Source organism: Liolophura sinensis, chromosome 8, assembly GCF_032854445.1.
Source record: "Liolophura sinensis isolate JHLJ2023 chromosome 8, CUHK_Ljap_v2, whole genome shotgun sequence".
Taxonomy (NCBI): domain Eukaryota; kingdom Metazoa; phylum Mollusca; class Polyplacophora; order Chitonida; family Chitonidae; genus Liolophura; species Liolophura sinensis.
This window is the reverse complement of record NC_088302.1, coordinates 9,772,707-9,790,004: the sequence shown is the minus strand read 5'-3', so window position 1 is coordinate 9,790,004 and position 17,298 is coordinate 9,772,707. Positions and strand designations below refer to the sequence as shown.

The 17,298-nt window shown below is 37.9% G+C and overlaps 1 protein-coding gene across 1 annotated transcript in view; it reads left to right on the top strand.

Moving 5' to 3' along the window:
* LOC135472477 (RNA polymerase II elongation factor ELL-like) overlaps nt 1-17,063 on the top strand; it is a 32,382-nt gene extending 15,319 nt beyond the window's left edge. Inside the window, exons 3-12 of the mRNA XM_064751996.1 lie at nt 4,940-5,067; nt 5,931-6,059; nt 8,837-9,283; nt 11,899-11,969; nt 12,710-12,872; nt 13,331-13,415; nt 14,091-14,262; nt 14,713-14,761; nt 15,362-15,533; nt 16,448-17,063. Of these exons, the coding sequence (XP_064608066.1) occupies nt 4,940-5,067; nt 5,931-6,059; nt 8,837-9,283; nt 11,899-11,969; nt 12,710-12,872; nt 13,331-13,415; nt 14,091-14,262; nt 14,713-14,761; nt 15,362-15,533; nt 16,448-16,600 (1,569 nt within the window). The 3' untranslated portion in view covers nt 16,601-17,063. The remainder of the gene's footprint in view (nt 1-4,939; nt 5,068-5,930; nt 6,060-8,836; nt 9,284-11,898; nt 11,970-12,709; nt 12,873-13,330; nt 13,416-14,090; nt 14,263-14,712; nt 14,762-15,361; nt 15,534-16,447) is intronic.
* Nucleotides 17,064-17,298: the final 235 nt, after the last annotated feature.

Sequence of the window (17,298 nt, the reverse complement as noted above, 5' to 3'; positions counted from 1 at the left end):
ATAAGGTGTGTCAGTGAAGCAACACTAGATAAAAGAGTGGTGGAAATCTGTCCTGCAACAAGGAGGCACATTACATGTACTCTAAGGATTCCTTCGTCGTCGTGGTCACCCCAAGCACTCGCTCAATCGCCATGCCAGGCATACAATTACATGTACATGTAGAGTAGCAAGCGTAAATTCATTTCAGGTGTTTGAATGTGGGGGAGTGGGATGGCAGACCTCATGGAAGGCTGCAGGCTTGATTCATCCACGAATGCCTATACTGTACAGTGTCACAACCATTATTATTATTATAGTGATATACAGTACAGTACATTGAAAGCAAGCCTACTGTGGCATGGCATTATCCATACATTTGTAAGTATTTGTTTTTATAGGGAGCGTGTTTCAGGTATATGTGGATGTGTGATTGTTAGGTGCGTGCTGCCCTTGTTGTCATAATTCTGTGAAATACCTGAAGCTACTGGGTGTGTTTGTCAGAGGGAAAAGTGTGTTGGCATCTAACTGTTATAAGGTTGCCTACAGGCTAAAATATACCCACTTATCTCTGGTAAACAAGACCCAAACTGAACTGCCAGGTATTAAATCACCTTTTTTGATTTTGGATGGAGTAGATATTGCATAATTTACACAAATAAACAAACTATCACAATATCTACTGAGTGCTCAGAACAGTTCTGTTTGAAGAAATTTGGCCCTTATTAAAAAGACACGGGAATTAGACTAAGATACCCCACCCACCCCCACCCCAACCATTCCCTTTCAAGCATTGACTTGAGTATACCCTGTAAAGCAGTAAAGGTTACCTCGATGGTGATAATAATTGTCAGGTTCATGTACATTTAGCTGTTTAAATGAAGTTTACAGATAAGACAGAACTCTCAAAAATACATTTACTACATGTACCAGTAATAGAACAAACTTATAGGAAAAGTGAAACTGAAATCTAATGGTTGACAGATTGAGGTTAAAGGCTTACAAGTATGTGGTGCAGATGTGATGATTCACAGGTGTCCATTAAACAAGAAATCAGTTTCTTGTCCATTACTGCTAGGCAATTTTGTAGACTGGGAAGAAGTTTGATCTGTAGAGAACAGAAAATTTGACAGCTTTGTATTCAGAGGGAAGTGGATGTCTCAGGTGTAAATACACACTGATGATATCTATCCACATATATACATTCTGCGTGTACATAGGTAATCCACTACAGGTAAACATAGGTGAGGTAAGAACGGAAGCTTTTGTGGTGCGAATGTAAACGGTTTTAGCTGAAAAGATTGTCCATTAAGAAGGTGGTACATGTATGCCCTGCCACACTTAAAAGCAACAAAGAACTCAGTGAAGCTCACAAGAAAGCTTCCATGGCAATGTTAGAACTTCACCCCCACAAGATTCCCATCAGGAAGCAGTTGGAGTGCTACATGCACTTGTGTTCTTTGTGTAAATAGACTAAATATCACATTATTTGGATGCACAGTAGCAGATGGAATAGTTGAGTAACTAGTCACATGTACCAAGCCCATCCGTCTGCGGTGTTTTGTGAAATATCCGTTTTTTAATACGTCTTATTACAATATTTGTCACATCAGTGGCGTATTACTGAACCTTCAGAAAATCCTGCTGGATTGATTTGAGGGTGATGTGGCATATAAAAACACCTGTATTACAGTAAGTGGCTTACAGTTTGGCCCATGACTAAGCTGCACATTTAGCCGGCTTCTGAGGATTCTAGTGATCTTAGAAACATGTATCAGGGTTTTGTTTGGAAGGAAAAATGTGACTTTTAGCACCAAAAGTTATGTTTTATTACATTTATTTGCCTGTGAAAATTCACTTTTTTGAGCAAAATATTAGTTCATTTACCAGATCTTTAAAAGCACATGTAGACCACCGAACAGTCAACATGCATTGTTCTTAAAGTGGGGTATGGTGTTAAAAATGTATTATAGATAAGTTCAGATATTGTTTTATACACTTGCAGAATATTTTCATCTGGGTCAGTAAATAGATAAACAGTTTTGATTTTCATGGCTAGGAATTATGTCCAGGATATAGAAAAACTAGTTCCCTCTGTTTTCATTCATTAGAAGGAAAGTATTAAGTCATAACATAACTAGTACGTGTCCCGAGTGTACGTTGCTTTCAGATCACATGTAGCAGAGATACATTGTTTACAAAGGATAGGTTTGCCTACATGTGTACATGCACATAAATATATCTACGTGTAGATCTAACCCCCACATTTACAACACTTCCTCCGTAACCTGTGATTAGTCAGGTTTGTGTTGACGTACACGATATACCAGGATCTCAGCCCAGCTAGTGACAAAACATCTTAGCCAGGAATTCATTGCTACCTGACATCTCTACTACTCCAGGCAATGTTTACCGCTAGAAAGATTTTGTACTCGGTTGTCCTAGGGTAAAAGAAATGGGTCAGGGAAGGTGAGGGGTTAGCTGAAGGTTAAGATCCAAGGGTTGGTCATCCAGGCTTGTTTACCTGCACTCAGGGCAAAACTCATTGCATTGTTTATGGGATGTTACCTGACATGTACATGTATATATATATCTGACTGATTGGGTGGGCAGATGTCAAACCTGTCAGATCCAGTTGTGGCTCTTGACAAGATCTATGGAATTTACAATAATGAGATGTGATCATTTTGCTTGCACTCAAACAATAATTTATCTCAGATTTATCTAAAGACAGGTGTCTTTAACAACTGAATTTTAGTTCAGAAACAAATTAATTTGAAACATCATTCAGTAAATACGTGTAGATTGTCATTATGATATTTTACTACCTTAGTTCTTAAAATTTTTCAACTACATCTGCAACCAATATTTTTAAACACTTAAACAGAAGTAGTTTACACAGACAATTTCATGAAGTTTGCGTCTTTAGTGACATCGAAAAATATTGCACTGAAAAAGGTTCTGTGGTAGTTCTATGTGTACTGTAATTCTCCAACCTTTTTTGCATGTTTTCAAGGTGTTTTCTCAAGCATATTCTGAGAATATTATTCTGCATAGACCCATATTAAAATTATACTTTTTGTGAAGTCCCAAAGTTGGTCAACCCAACCAATCTGGTTTTGTCTCATAAAGAGGACTGGAAGTTTCTCTTATTATTATTATCCTTTGCACTTCATCAGCAACTTATACATGTACATGTATATGCTAATTTTTGTCATATGTACATGTACATATATCTTATATTATTAGACATGCATACTTGTACAGATATTAGCCAGCCTCGAAGTCGGGAGACCCAAGAGTATAATGTGACAGCTGGGGATGTCATTTCTGGTGTATTTGGCATGATGCTTCAGTGGCTGCAGCTCTTTCGAAGCATGGACTCGTCCTGCTACAAGAAGAGACAGTATAGGCACACACACCTAATGAGTCCTCGTCGTCATATGACTGAAAAATTGTGAAGTACCACGTAAAACCCCAAGCATACATGTACATACACGTATTGTTATTTACACTAATAACTATTGGTGTATGATAGTATTAAAGTTGAAGCCATGAGTTTGAAAAAAAAAAAATGGTTTGAAACTACATGTGCCATTGGAATATCTGGTTGAAGAATTGTGTGTTGATCATGATGGTTGAGCAAGTTGTTTTGGCTCTGGCTCGGGCCAGTGCTGAGAGTGAAGGGTGAAGTCCAGTCTAAGGCTTCTCAACAAAGTGTCAATATGTGACATGTCAACATCCACTAACCCCACATTCCCAGACATGTTTGTCAACAAGGCCTCTTTGCTGGCCCAAAGCCTTGTCTCTCACCATTCATTCATTCATAGTTCTGGATATTGATCTTGTTTAAAATCCAGCAGAGATAATCTGTCATTTCCCCCTGCTATACCAATGAAACTGGGTGCTGAGATCTTGATGTTCCATAGTTGCATGTGAGGTGGTTCATAACTCAAAAGTGAAATAGAGCATTGAAGGTGTATGAAACATATGATGACCCTGAGCAGTACCACAGTTTAGCATGATGTAATTCTGTTAACTTTGGACTGATTGTGTCAGAAGCAGACAAATGGATTAGCAAGTTAATTTAAAGGTCAAATAAGTAGCGCTTTGTGAAAAGTTGAACAAGCAAGATTTCGTGTCATGTTGCACTCAGGACCTGTTTTAAGGGAATGGCTAGTGTTAAAACATAGGATTCATCAGACTGACCATCAAACAGACAAATGAACAGATGGACAGAGTGACTTATCACTGAAAACCCCTATGAAGATGGAACCAGATGGAATTTTAGTGATGGATATATTGGCACTAAATTCATGTTAAAAATGTGTCAGTTGGTTAGCATGCTAGTGCAGTGTTATGACCCAGGAGCCTCTCACCAATGCGGTCGCTGTAAGTTCAAGTCCAGCTCATGCTGGCTTCGTCTCTGGCCGTATGTAGGTAGGTCTGCCAGCAACCTGTGGATGGTCGTGGGCTTCCCCCGGGCTGTGCCCGGTTTCCACCCACCATAATGCTGGCTGCCGTCGTATAAGTAAAATATTCTTGGGTACGGCGTAAAACACCAATCAAATAAATAAATAAATGAAAATGTGTCTTGTTTTACTCTGATCTGGGTATAAATTGCCAGGTTAATTGCAGCTTAAATGTGATAACATACATAATCATATATGCTTCAGTGAATTCTGTTTTTGTTCTGGGTGCTGAGATGATGCAGCACTATCATGTTATTGTATGATACCTGTATGGGTGCAGGATGCAGAAAATTTACTCTTTTGAAGAAAACAGAGTAGAAATCACCATCTGTATGCATACTGTACATTCATGCATATGTATTGCATGTTTAGTGAATGCTTTGTGTTTTTCAGTGGCCATAAGTGTCCATGCTACATGTAGTGAGTATACTTGATCCAAGTCATTATTTAAATAAGCCCATTCAGTGAGAAATGTCATTCTTTTTCCTCAGCATATCAAAATTCCGGCCAAGAAGTCCTCTGATGATCCTGAAGGGATGCGATCATTCCACTTCACACTCTCAGCTTTCCAGGGGGATCTCAATGGCAGCCTGGAATGTGTGCAACAGAACAATTCCAGGTAAACCTGACAAATCTTAGATCCATAGGTGTGACCAGGAAATGTACTTTGTTGCATGTAAAGATCAGTTACTGCTCAGGAGAAGCTTTCAGTTTAGGATAAGGTGTAGTGATGAACACCGGTTTATAATCGGAGGTGTCCACATGTATTTAAGGCACTCTGCTCCAATGAAAGTGATGTACATGTAGGAGAGACAGTGGAAAGTGATAAAAATTTGAAAGTCCTGATTCAAATAGGGGCCAACTCTGGTGTTGAGACATGCTTCAGAACCAAGTACATGTAGTTCACTGGCTGCGTGAATTTGTACATTTGATGAAAAAGTTTGCTAGAATTTACCCCTGTTTTGTGTTGAATACTCTGCATTCAGGGGTCATACAGGGCATTGGGAACGTTGAAAAGCCTGACAAAAGCAGTGGTTTTCAGTAATAAGATCATCATCCATTGATTTAAGCCCATATAGCTGAAGAATATTTATATCAGTTATCCTGGAGAACGTGAATTGTGGCCTGGAAAATCCGGAAAAATGGAAATCATTAAACTGTTTGAACCCTGTTATTTGCTTACAGTTTGTTCTGTGTAATACTATATTCAGTAGACACAGATGTACAGTGTTAGACAGTACAGAAGTTTGTCATGCTGGGAGTTTGTGTAATGATTTGATATAGAGTACTTCATAACACTTGCAGGCCTGTATGTGTTGTGACACACGTATTCCTTCCCTGCTTTACACCTCTACTCTGATTTAAGATGGGTTTGTAAAGCTTTTATCTCAAAGTCTTCATCACGTTTTACACTGATTGCTTCTACATCACAGCCCACCCTCACTGTAGCATTTTCCGTGTGTTTTTTTCCTCTTGGCCCAGGTTTGGCCGAGCCACCATGGATCTGCTTGGCAGCATGTCTCACAAGGTTGTGGTACATGCCACAGACGATGTCTACAAAACCACTCGCCAGCGCATGACCCAAGCTGAAGAGGAGAGTAAGAAAGTCTGGTATGTAAAGGCTAGGTGTTACCTGAACTGAAGACACCTTCTCAACATGCTTTACATAATCACTTTTATGTGGTACACATGTTAGAACAATAAATGATTTGTAAGCTTACAACTTTTATCTACTAACACTGTCTTAGTATCATTTTGTCAGATACTTCTGTTATTTTTCCTGGGACTTGAGGTGAACAGAATGACCTTGTACAAGTAACATGAAATATGCTATAGAGCTCAGATTATTGGGCTGCCGTTCTAATCAATTAGTTTTCCTATAGCTGGCGAGCGGCAAACTTTATGACGTTTTCTGAAGAAGTAATGTGAATTTTTTTATGAAGGTGTGACTAAATAAGTAGTAAATGCTCTCTATTTGCATATTCGAATGGATCTGAGATAGAGGTCATGGTGAGGATTGTCCTATAAGTGGACATAAAATTATCAGATTTATGCTAATGAATCATCTATATCATTATGCATTGTAAGTTATGAAATCGGCAAATCCTCAATTTGTTAATATACTCAAGTGTATCTGTGACATTGTGCTAAACTTAAAGTAACAAGTGTTATATCCCCCCTACACTACTCCACCCCACCCCGCCTCTTCCATGACCTCTGTTCTCCCACCCACCCACCCCCACCACACACACACAGAGTAGACTCTTCCCTTTGCATCAGGCCTGAAGGGCTATATTGACACATTTATATGTCTATGTGCTGTGAAGCAATTTAATAACTATACCGTATGCACATATCTTACAGTTAATTTTCTTGACATCATTTGGTGCAAAATTCAGATTTAACATAGTAAATATTCATTATCCTTTAATCCCTTATCCCTTTAATGTACTTGCAGATATATATGTTAATACCTTAATGAAGATTTTAAGATGAGCTTTGTACTCGCCCAAATTTACCACATTAAATTTGTAAATTAAATTTGAGGGTATACCTGTCTAGTGACACTTGTTAAAATCACTCATCCTTGAAATTGCATTTTGACATATTTGTAGGTTTCCAGATAAAATGTCATGCATACATTTGACAGATGAATATGCAGATATACACATGTCTCTTATTTTTGTTGTACTGACTACCCATGGATCAGATGCGCTGACATCGCTGTTAGCGAGACATAGATTTTGCAAAACAGTAAACATATGACAAAATATCCAAAAGAAGCATCTATTGGCCAAGTACCTATTAAAAACACGTTGAATAATGAACTGTCCTTGGAATGATTTACCTCTGAAAAAATTAGTGAAACGAACATTGTCAGTGCTTACATGTACATGTGACACTGTACACATGTACCTTAATTCTTGAACCTTTTTGCTTATGAAAGAGCAACTTTAAGTCCAGATTGTACACATTTTAAAGTTGATTGTGGAGACAAAACTACATAGGTTGGGTTGGCCATTTTCAGGGCTTACCAAAAAGTATAATTTTGTCAATCTACACAGAATAATGTCTTCGGAATATGCTTGAATAAGCACCTTGCAAATGTGTGAAAAGGTTGAAGAATTACAGTATTGGTGTTTGTATTTGAGTTAAGGGAGAATACTGCAAAAAATTATCTTGTCATTGTGAAAACTATGTTAGGACATACATTATACCTGAGAGCAAACAACACAAGTATTAACTGACAACATCAAAGCATTTCTACCTGGAACACAGTAATACTTTTATTACAGTAGGTATCTAGATATTAATGTCCTTTCCTTTGCCCCCAAGTGTAATTCTGTTTACGTGATTAATATACATGTAGTCATATCATAGTACCTGTCTGCTTCTGCTACCTATAAGGAAATATTTCAAGCTACCTTGTCTGTTAAATTTAATATAAAGTGTATCAGGTAATTGGATAATTTCTGGCAAATTCAGTTTTTTCGGAAATCCTGTCAGGTGCAGTCTGTAAACAGAGAGAAGAAAGTTGAAGGGTGGACTACTTGTCCCATTGGATATGGATCCTGTGTATATGGCATTACTGTTAGATGTTTGACCTCGGGTCCATTCAACAAAGCATTTTTTAAATTAAGTCAAATGTTTGAAATAAGTGACCAAGTGGTTCAAAGTGTAAAAACATTGATTTATCTTGAGGTGATGTCAGTTGTTTAGTCCAAAAATACATGTAAGCATTTAAATCAAATTTCAAAGGATTGTTGTTTACTTTGAGCTTTGCCTGGTTCTTATCATCCATAAACTTAACAACTTACATCCTATAAATGACAGGAAATTTTGTCCTTTACTAATGTGCTCATTTTTACTGATTATAAGAGTTCAATTGATTATAGAAAAATGCTTTCAGATTTGTTAGCATGATATCCTACTGGGAAAATTTAAGTTTTAGCACCAAAAATAAATTTAGGATGTTAATCTACCTCTAAAATTGCATTATTGTGGGTGAAATTTTAGTTCATTTAGGGTAAGTGAAATACTCTTAAATGCTTTGTAAAATGCCATTCAAATAAATACACAAATGTTTCTTCTCCCACCAACTCTTTTATCCTAGTCCCACACGTTTTTTGGTGTCCAAAATGTTTTTTTGGTAGGTGAAGAGCAGTAGCCTGTGTCCGTTACGGCACTGTTTATGAAACATTTACATATACCATTCTTGCACATTCTGGTACACTAAGAATTTAGAAATCACATATGCATGCATGATGGCTTAAGTTTGCATTACCCACGACGTGTAACATGGTTTTGTAGTTTTAGATCCGAGACTGAAGAACAAACTAAGTGCAATGTTACCCTTTTAACCTGTCTAATGTTTTATTCTGCTTCAGTACCAAGGTGATCAAAATTAGTGGGCAAAAAATCAGTCACAGAAGCAAAAAGGTGATACGGGATGGCTCTTTACACGTGCCTACTCATGGCTCAAAGTCTGCGAGCAGTGGACAGCATAGCAGTGTTGGCCATAAATACAGCCACAGCAGTGGAAGCCATTTTAGTGCAATAAACAGGAGTGTGAAACCCCTCTCGTCCAATCAGAACATCAGCAACAGTACGTCAAACCATGCCAGCCGCCCACTGGTCAACTCTCATTCTTCCAACCAAGGCCTGCCCTCTTCCATGTCATCATCGTCAAACTCGCATTCCAGTGTGCCACCCTCATCGGGAAATGCCGGCACACTCATGGGGTCTTCAATGCCAAGGTCACACAACCATTCCTCCAGTCCTCTGGGGCAACGCCCTGCCCAATCGCCCTCACCTGTGATGAACTACCCATATAGGTGGGTGCTGTTGACCTAAGCTAGGATAGCACCTTTCCTTGATGTAGATTTAAGAGTGACTTCCTTATCTGTTTGTAGGACATATTGGGTTAAACAACTTACTTGCAGCATTGTGGTATCAGTTTATTACATTTAACATTGGCAAAGATACATCATTGTGTTAAGGCTTCAAAACAACATTAATTGTCTGAGTTATGTTCCATGTTAAGTGCAAATACACCAAAATTTTAGATAGGTTCATATATTTAGCCATATGCAGTAAAATGATGACTGTTTTTACAACGCTGTTACTTGTGTGCAGATGGGGACGTGAAGGTAGCTCTATGTGCCGAATGATGACGAAGTCCCAGAACCGTTTTACAATACCTGTAACTTGTGTCAAGCATGAAAATGAAATGAAGGTCTATATTAAAAAGTCGCTATGGCAAATTTGTTTGACACAGTGTTACAACAGCTGAGTAAAGCGAACCTCAAGCAAGAGAGCGTCTTGGTACCTGGCAACCACTTTTCTGGTATTGAATTTAATTTGTCAACAAGACACTGAGAGCATGTGATTGGGAACTAGCAATACTTGGCTGAATGTGTCATATGATGACAAAGTCCCAGAACCGTTTTACAATACCTGTAACTTGCGTCAAGCGTGAAAATGAAATGAAGGTCTATATTAAAGAGTCGCTATGGCAAATTTGTTTGACACAGTGTTACAACAGCTGAGTAAAGCGAACCTCAAGCAAGAGAGCGTCTTGGTACCTTGCAACCACTTTTCTGGTATTGAATTTAATTTGTCAACAAGACACTGAGAGCATGTGATTGGGAACAAGCAACACTTGGCTGAATGTGCCATATGATGACGAAGTCCCAGAACCGTTTTACAATACCTGTAACTTGTGTCAAGCATGAAAATGAAATGAAGGTCTATATGAAAAAGTTGCTGTGGCAAATTTGTTTGACACAATCAACAAGACACTGAGAGCATGTGATTGGGAACTAGCAACACTTGGCTGAATGGTGTCAATGGCTTGTGTCATACATGTAAGATTTTTTCCTCGCCTTTCAATTGCAGACACAGGTACATCAAAGTAAATAACTAAGAAAGGTCAATTTTGATACTTAAGATGCAACTCCAAGTAGACATTTCCCATGATATTTTTGATGGCTTTTTATATCCTACAGTGCATTGAACATCAAGGTCCTTGAAAGTGGGTGGGGGTGTGGGTAGGGGGTGCTGATCCCATGAAGGGCCAAAAGACTGTTGCATACAAATGCACCTGCACATAGCATAGTAGCAAAACAGGCTTTGTTCATTTATTTTGGTAGAGTTCTTTGATTTTAAGAAAGCAGTACTAAGATGTCCACTAACCCCAAGGTCTTGTAGATTGGAAAGCTAAACTAGAACTGCCCTGGCTCTTGGAGGTGTAAACATGGAGATAATTTAATGTCTAGATAGTTTATGTTTAAATGGAATGACATGTTTTATGAGGTGTTTATTTAACTACATGATGCACTGGTAATGTTTTTTACTATGGTTGCTCAAGTCATAGTTCAGATAAGCTTTAGTTAAGATCTCTGTATGAAGACAGGCTCAGGTTGCAAATTACCCTTTTTGTTGTATTGGGGGGTTATGTGCAAGCATAAACACATAAAATGTACTTTTTTATCTAAGACTCATACAGTAATTTTTATTAGCCAAGAACCAGATTTTGTGTATTTAAAGGTGCTAAGCATTTTCTCAGACTGTCATATATAATTTAATGGGTAAGAAGATCGATACATGCAAATGTGTACGTAAAAGCAACGCAGTGTTGGTGGATTTATGTTTATTAACTTGCCATTTTTTTAATGCATAATGCATGCAGCAGTGTTGAGGTGGTTGTAAAAGCAAAGTAATGGGAAATCTATGGAGTAAAGACTCATGCCATTGCCTTTTTGTTATATATGTCATGAAAAAAAGCCCAGTGTTTATGTTTTTCATCCAGGATGATATCTAGGATAAATTATTATGTCAAATAACAGATGATGCCAAAGGCAGAGGTTAACAACAGCTCATTAATATGTCTTAAAAAAGATGTACTTGTCCCACATTTGTTAATGTGTTTACACCATAGCCTTATTTAGTTATACCACCCAGATGTCTGCTGATATTTTTATTGTTTAAATAGACGCCTTTTGACTTCAGAGAGTTTGTTTCATGCAATTCCTAATAATTGAGCTGTTTTGGATAGAATAAGAAAGAAAATGAATTCCCACTGCCTGACCCTAATTTTTCTTAAAGGTTCAGGTTTTATGCATACAGTGCCCAGCTTAGTAGTAGCCTACTCACAACTGTAATGTTGGTTGTCGTCATACAAGTGAAATATTCTTTAGTGTGGCACAAAACACTAATCAAGTAAATAAAGAATGGTAGCCTATGCTGGTACAATTGTATGTTTGATTAGGCACATACATGTATTTGTAGTTAATAGTTTCATATTCATTTGACTCCCATAACATACATCCTTGTGGGTAATTAATGTACGTGTATCTCGTCTTGAACTGAATTTGAACTGTTACAATACATGAACATTTTGTCTCTGTGGAGATGCATTTTTCATTTTTTTTTTGTTTTTATTTTTCAGAGATAGAATTATTCATTTATTAGCTGTTCGCCCTTACAAGAAGCCAGAGTTATTACTTAGGTTAAGCAAAGGTGAGTAGAAAGCAAGGTGTAAAACTACCAACTGAAAAAATATTTATAAAATTAAATCAAAGAATTAGCATGAGATAAGGATATCAATAGGGTGAATGCTGAAGGCTAGCAGAACTATTGTGGCACCAAAAAGAAGGAAAAAATTTAATCCTGCATGTTGATATGAATAGATGTGTCCAGGATACAACTAACTAAACCTTTCATATCTAGCAGTATTAGCCCATTGCAATGAGGCAATGGTGTGTACACATGTAGTTACCCTAAACGACCATAAATTTTGCCCATAACTAACTTGCCCATTTTTCCTGATTTTGAGAGTTCTGTTCAGTTTGGAAAGGTGTTTTGAAGTTTGCTCGGAACATGGGATGATATTCTACTGGAAATTTGAAAAGTTTCAGCACCACACATAATATTTCGTGACATTTATTTGCCTCTTTAAATGCCTCTACGGCCGTACGTGGGAAGGTCTGCCAGCAACCTGCGGATGGTCGTGGGTTTCCGCCGGGCTCTGCCCGGTTTCCACCCACCATAATGCTGGCCGCCGTCGTATAAGTGAAATATTCTTGAGTACGGCGTAAAACACCAATCAAAAAAAAAAAAAAAAAAAAATCTTTAAATGCCCTTATGTGGGCGAAATTTTAGGCCATTTAGGGTAATTTATTGCTAAGGATATACATGTACATTTACAAGTATAACATTTATAGACTAGACGTTGACCACCCCATTGGCTTTTTCTTCAGATGGTGTTAAGGAGAAAGACAAGAAGTCCCTGAGTACAATATTACAACAAGTAGCCACGTTTAGTGCCAAGGACAACAGGTTTACCCTCTCCAGACATGCTTTTTCAGAAGTCAAGGTCGACTGGCCTTTTTATTCCGAAGCTGATCGGATGCTAGTCAAAAGGTAATTACAGCAACAGCAGTGAGCAGCTCACGTAATGAATTTTGACTACAGCCGTCATTATCAGGGAATACATCAAAATTGTGATTTTTATTTTGACGTCAGCATGAAAATTATAAATTCTTAGAAACATTTAATTTGTTTACAAGGTCATTTTAAACCCTCAAAATATACTGTAATTCTTTAATCTTGCTTTAAAGGCATTTGGATGTAGTTGTGCTCCTTGGTAATTGAAAAATCAGCAACTATGTGGACACAGATCCTCTGTTGAGCATACATGTAGCTTTGTGGTGTTAAGCCATAACTATTCTTTCTATTTGTGTTCATTACAAACTTCCTCAATCATTGCTATTTCCATAAGCTTTGTTTATTACTAGTTCTTCAAACTTGTTTGTAAATACCGAAGACAAAATGCTGGATGAAAATAGAAATCAGAAAGATTTGCATTTGTTTCTCCACAGAAAAGTGGCCGACGTGCGGAATGCGTCCGTATCACCGGCCTCCTCGCCTGCCAACAGCAACCCTGAGAGTCCCTCCAATTCTCAGGTACACACATTGCTAAGTAGCTCTGGGTCGTGAGGTGCTATGAGTCCAGTTCCCGAGGATATTCAGCCTTTTTGACACCGATTAAATCACCGGACTTACTAGGGTCGCCATCTCAAGAAAGGCAGTAGTGTTGATTCTTTTTCCAGTGTTGGGAAGGGTTTTGAAAACCGTGAAAATCAAAAGGAACTTTGCCAGGCCTAGAAAAGCCTTGAAGTTAAGAACCAATTTGGTATGCACAATGTGTGCTTATCTATAAACAGACTGCAGAGCCAACCTGTGCTACTGTACCATAGCTGAGATTCTCTTGAGAAATTTTTTTGTTTGAAATTGGGTGATTTACTGCTGTGAGTATGTGGAAGTTCAAGTATTAAAGTCATTTACATGTCTTTAAGTGTTTTGAAATGTTTATTTAAAGAAGTCTGTAAAGTATAAATTTTGGAACTGGAGAAAGCCTGCATATTTGAAATCTGTAAAGTGTGCAAACTGCAAACTATATTTTCGGAGGGATCCTAGCTTCCACAGGACTTCTGAAGCATTTTGAAGCATTCTCTTCATTTCATTTCAAGAAAAACAAAAAAAAAACAAGAAAAACTAGACTTTGTCAACACAACATCTGGGTGCTAATCTTTTGAATGCTTAACAGTCATGTGAATATTCTTTGCTTTCCTCCTGTAGAAACGGCCAAGTGAGAATTACTCCAATCCTCAGCCCTCCAAGAAACAGAGGATCTCACATTATGTGAGGAAGGAGAATAAAGATATCTACAGGAGCCATCAGCCAGAAAAACAGTCCCCAACATCCACCACTTCGCCTGAATCTAGTCTCTCTATCAAATCCAGGGCTGAAGGTAAGGGCAATAACTCTGCAGGAGCAGAAGTCCTCCCACATTACCTCCCTTTCACACTTTGAAATATTTACATGTTGCATTGAAAGACTGGATACTTAAATGTTTGCATCATGGCTGCATTGCTAGTATTATTTATTAGTACTATTTGTACTACAGAATAAGAGGAAGAGGTCAGTCTGTTGTCATTTTATTGTAAGTGAAGTGTGTCTGGTGTCTTCAGCATGCATTGCAATCCAGTGAGACGTTATTTTAGTCTATTTACATGGAGAGAAACATGTTGTGACTGAAATAGTGTTGAAAGCAATCAAACAAACAAACAAACACTACTCAGTGGGTGTAGGATGAGTGTTGATTAAAATGTGAATTTGCTTTGTTTGCCTCACAGTATCATGAATGGATTTGCCTCAACTCTGTTATGTAATGTTCCCCTGTTTTTCTGTTTGATTGCAGAGTGCAATGTTGTGGCCCATTCTACGTCAGAAACTCCAGAGTATCAAATGTAAGCAATTCATGTGGGATTGTTTGGTTAAAAGTTTTTAGGAACGGGCCTCTGTGGTCAAGGGTTAGCTTGCTAGCACAGGACAGTGACCCAGAGCCTCTTATTAATGTCATTGCCGTGAGTTCAAGTCCAGCTCATTCTGGCTTCCTCCCCTGTGGTAATTGGGGAGGTCTGCCAGCAAGTTGAGGATGGTCATCACTTTCCTTTCCTCCCACCTTGATGCTGGCAGCTGTCCTATGTATGAAATATTCTTGAGTATAGCATAAACATAAATGAAATAAAGGAAGTGTTTTTGTCTCTGATTTGTAATTCAATCATTTACTGTCTTGTTTTACCTGTATACATACAGTTTAAACTGTATGATATCATTTAACTAACCACTTTATTACTGGACAGGTTGAGGCAGCTCATCTTGTTGATCACACTATTGAAGGAATGGTAAATCTGGTAATTAAATGGCACCTTGAGCATTTCTTTCTCAAATGGGAAATCTTAATGATGAACAGTTGTGTATCCACTCTGTAGAGAAGATGTTTAACATCATGTAACTTTTTGAACTAATTTTTGCACTTTCTTTTCCTGTTTTTTTGTTCTGAGCAGCAAGTACAAGAGAATATCTGACAAAGACCAACGGCAGAAATACAAGCAAGATTTTAACAGGGAGTACGAGGAGTATATGGTGTTACACAGCAATATTGACAAGGTGACGAAGACCTTTGCATCTTTGGAAGAGAAGATGAAAAGGACTGAGCAGGGCACAGATGAGCATGAGGTAAGCAGAGCCACAGAATATCAAATTTCTCTGTGGGAAGAGACAATGGTGGCAAACTTTTGATCTGAAATCTTGAATAAGTCATTAGATTTGTTTTAGAAGCATGGCTGTTTGGCTTTTTTTCAACTTTTGACCTTCCTCACAAAGTGTTGAGGCATGGCTTCAGATGTTCTTGAAATTTTTTCTCTGTGTCGAGTCACTTTTGATTTTCTGTAAGAACAGTCAGTAGTGTCAAAAGGCCGTATGTCACATATCTGCGTGTGGTAAATGTTAATATAGGGCAACTTTCAGAAAACTTCGCAAATCAGTTTGTAGTAACTTTTTTCATTTATGATGTGGCCATATAACGTCTTTTATGAAAAAAAATTTCTAAGAAATGTGACTTACAAAGTTTTTTTGAAAGCGGCCCCTATAATCCAAACTTCAGCTTGTTTCTGAGAAACTCATGTTCTTGGCCACAGTATTGTTTCAAAATTTTTTGAAAGGTAGTAAAGTACAGTTAATTGGCGTATTTAAATATATGGGATCAACATCTGCATTGGGACATGTGGCTCGGAGGGTTAGCAGGGTTTTACAGGCAGTGTGTAACTGGACCCTCTCAACTGCTTTCTGGTGTCAGGGTGATATTAATGTTTAACTGATCAGTAAACTCAAAGTTTTTTTCCAGGTTTTCATGGAATTCTGATAACATTAGAAAAGTGACTAAAGACCCTGACACACTTTTTCCTAACTTTGTTGTAAATTGTGGTGTCTTATAGAGCTACAGGGATAACATTGTCATTTAAAAAAAAAAAAAAGAAAAACTTTGAGTAATTTGAATTGTGAAAGTAGCTGTTATTTTCTGTGTAGCATGGTGCTGTTAACTCTTTAAAGACTGTAAATAATCACAGAAATGAATCTTCCTTGATTTCCAGAATCTTAAGAACATGATATTAAAAGAGTACAGGAGTCGTAAGAGTGATCAGAAGTATGTGGAACAGAAGAAGAGATTTGACTACCTGCACAAGAAACTGGGCCATATAAAACAGCTTATTGTAGAATATGATCAGGCACAGCTGGCTGCATAACAGCCGTAAATCACCCTGCCTCTTACTCTCTTTTCCAGAAGTATTTACGATGGTGTCATCAAGTTGAAATCATGTGCTTTTTATGTGGTCATGTTGCATGCGCCATGCTGGTTCTGCTCGCCGTTGTGAGAGATCCAATTTCCAGCTGCTGATATTGTAAACTGTGTGAGGAGTGTGATAAAATTGAATCCATTTTTCTCTGGAAAAACTCCAAGGACCAAATTCACTAGCTGGTTTATGGTAATGTACAAAATAGATTCTGTATTACGCCCTGTAAGACTACATGAACATTTACGTATTTCATAATGGAAGTCCAGACTTATGTGATAGGATTATTTATTATAAGTCATATAGGTTACAAAACAAGTCTGAATTTACATGATGGCTAGGATTGGTTTGTGAACATCCTCTCCCCTCCACATATGATCTGTAGTCACATGTCATTCCATGCCTTACATCAGTGAAAACCTCTTGGGGGGGGTGGGGGGGGTGGGAAATGCATTATGCCATATATATTTACATATAGATACATTTATATATATGGTTCTGTTAAATTATTTGGAAATGTTGTTGATAAAGTCATAATTTATGAGAATGTCATGCTGTGTCGAATCAGAACTTGTGATACCTTGGTGGGCTGTTGCCAAAATCCGCTATTCCAATTTTCCTGTCTCCTAACATGCAGTTTATCTCGTGGG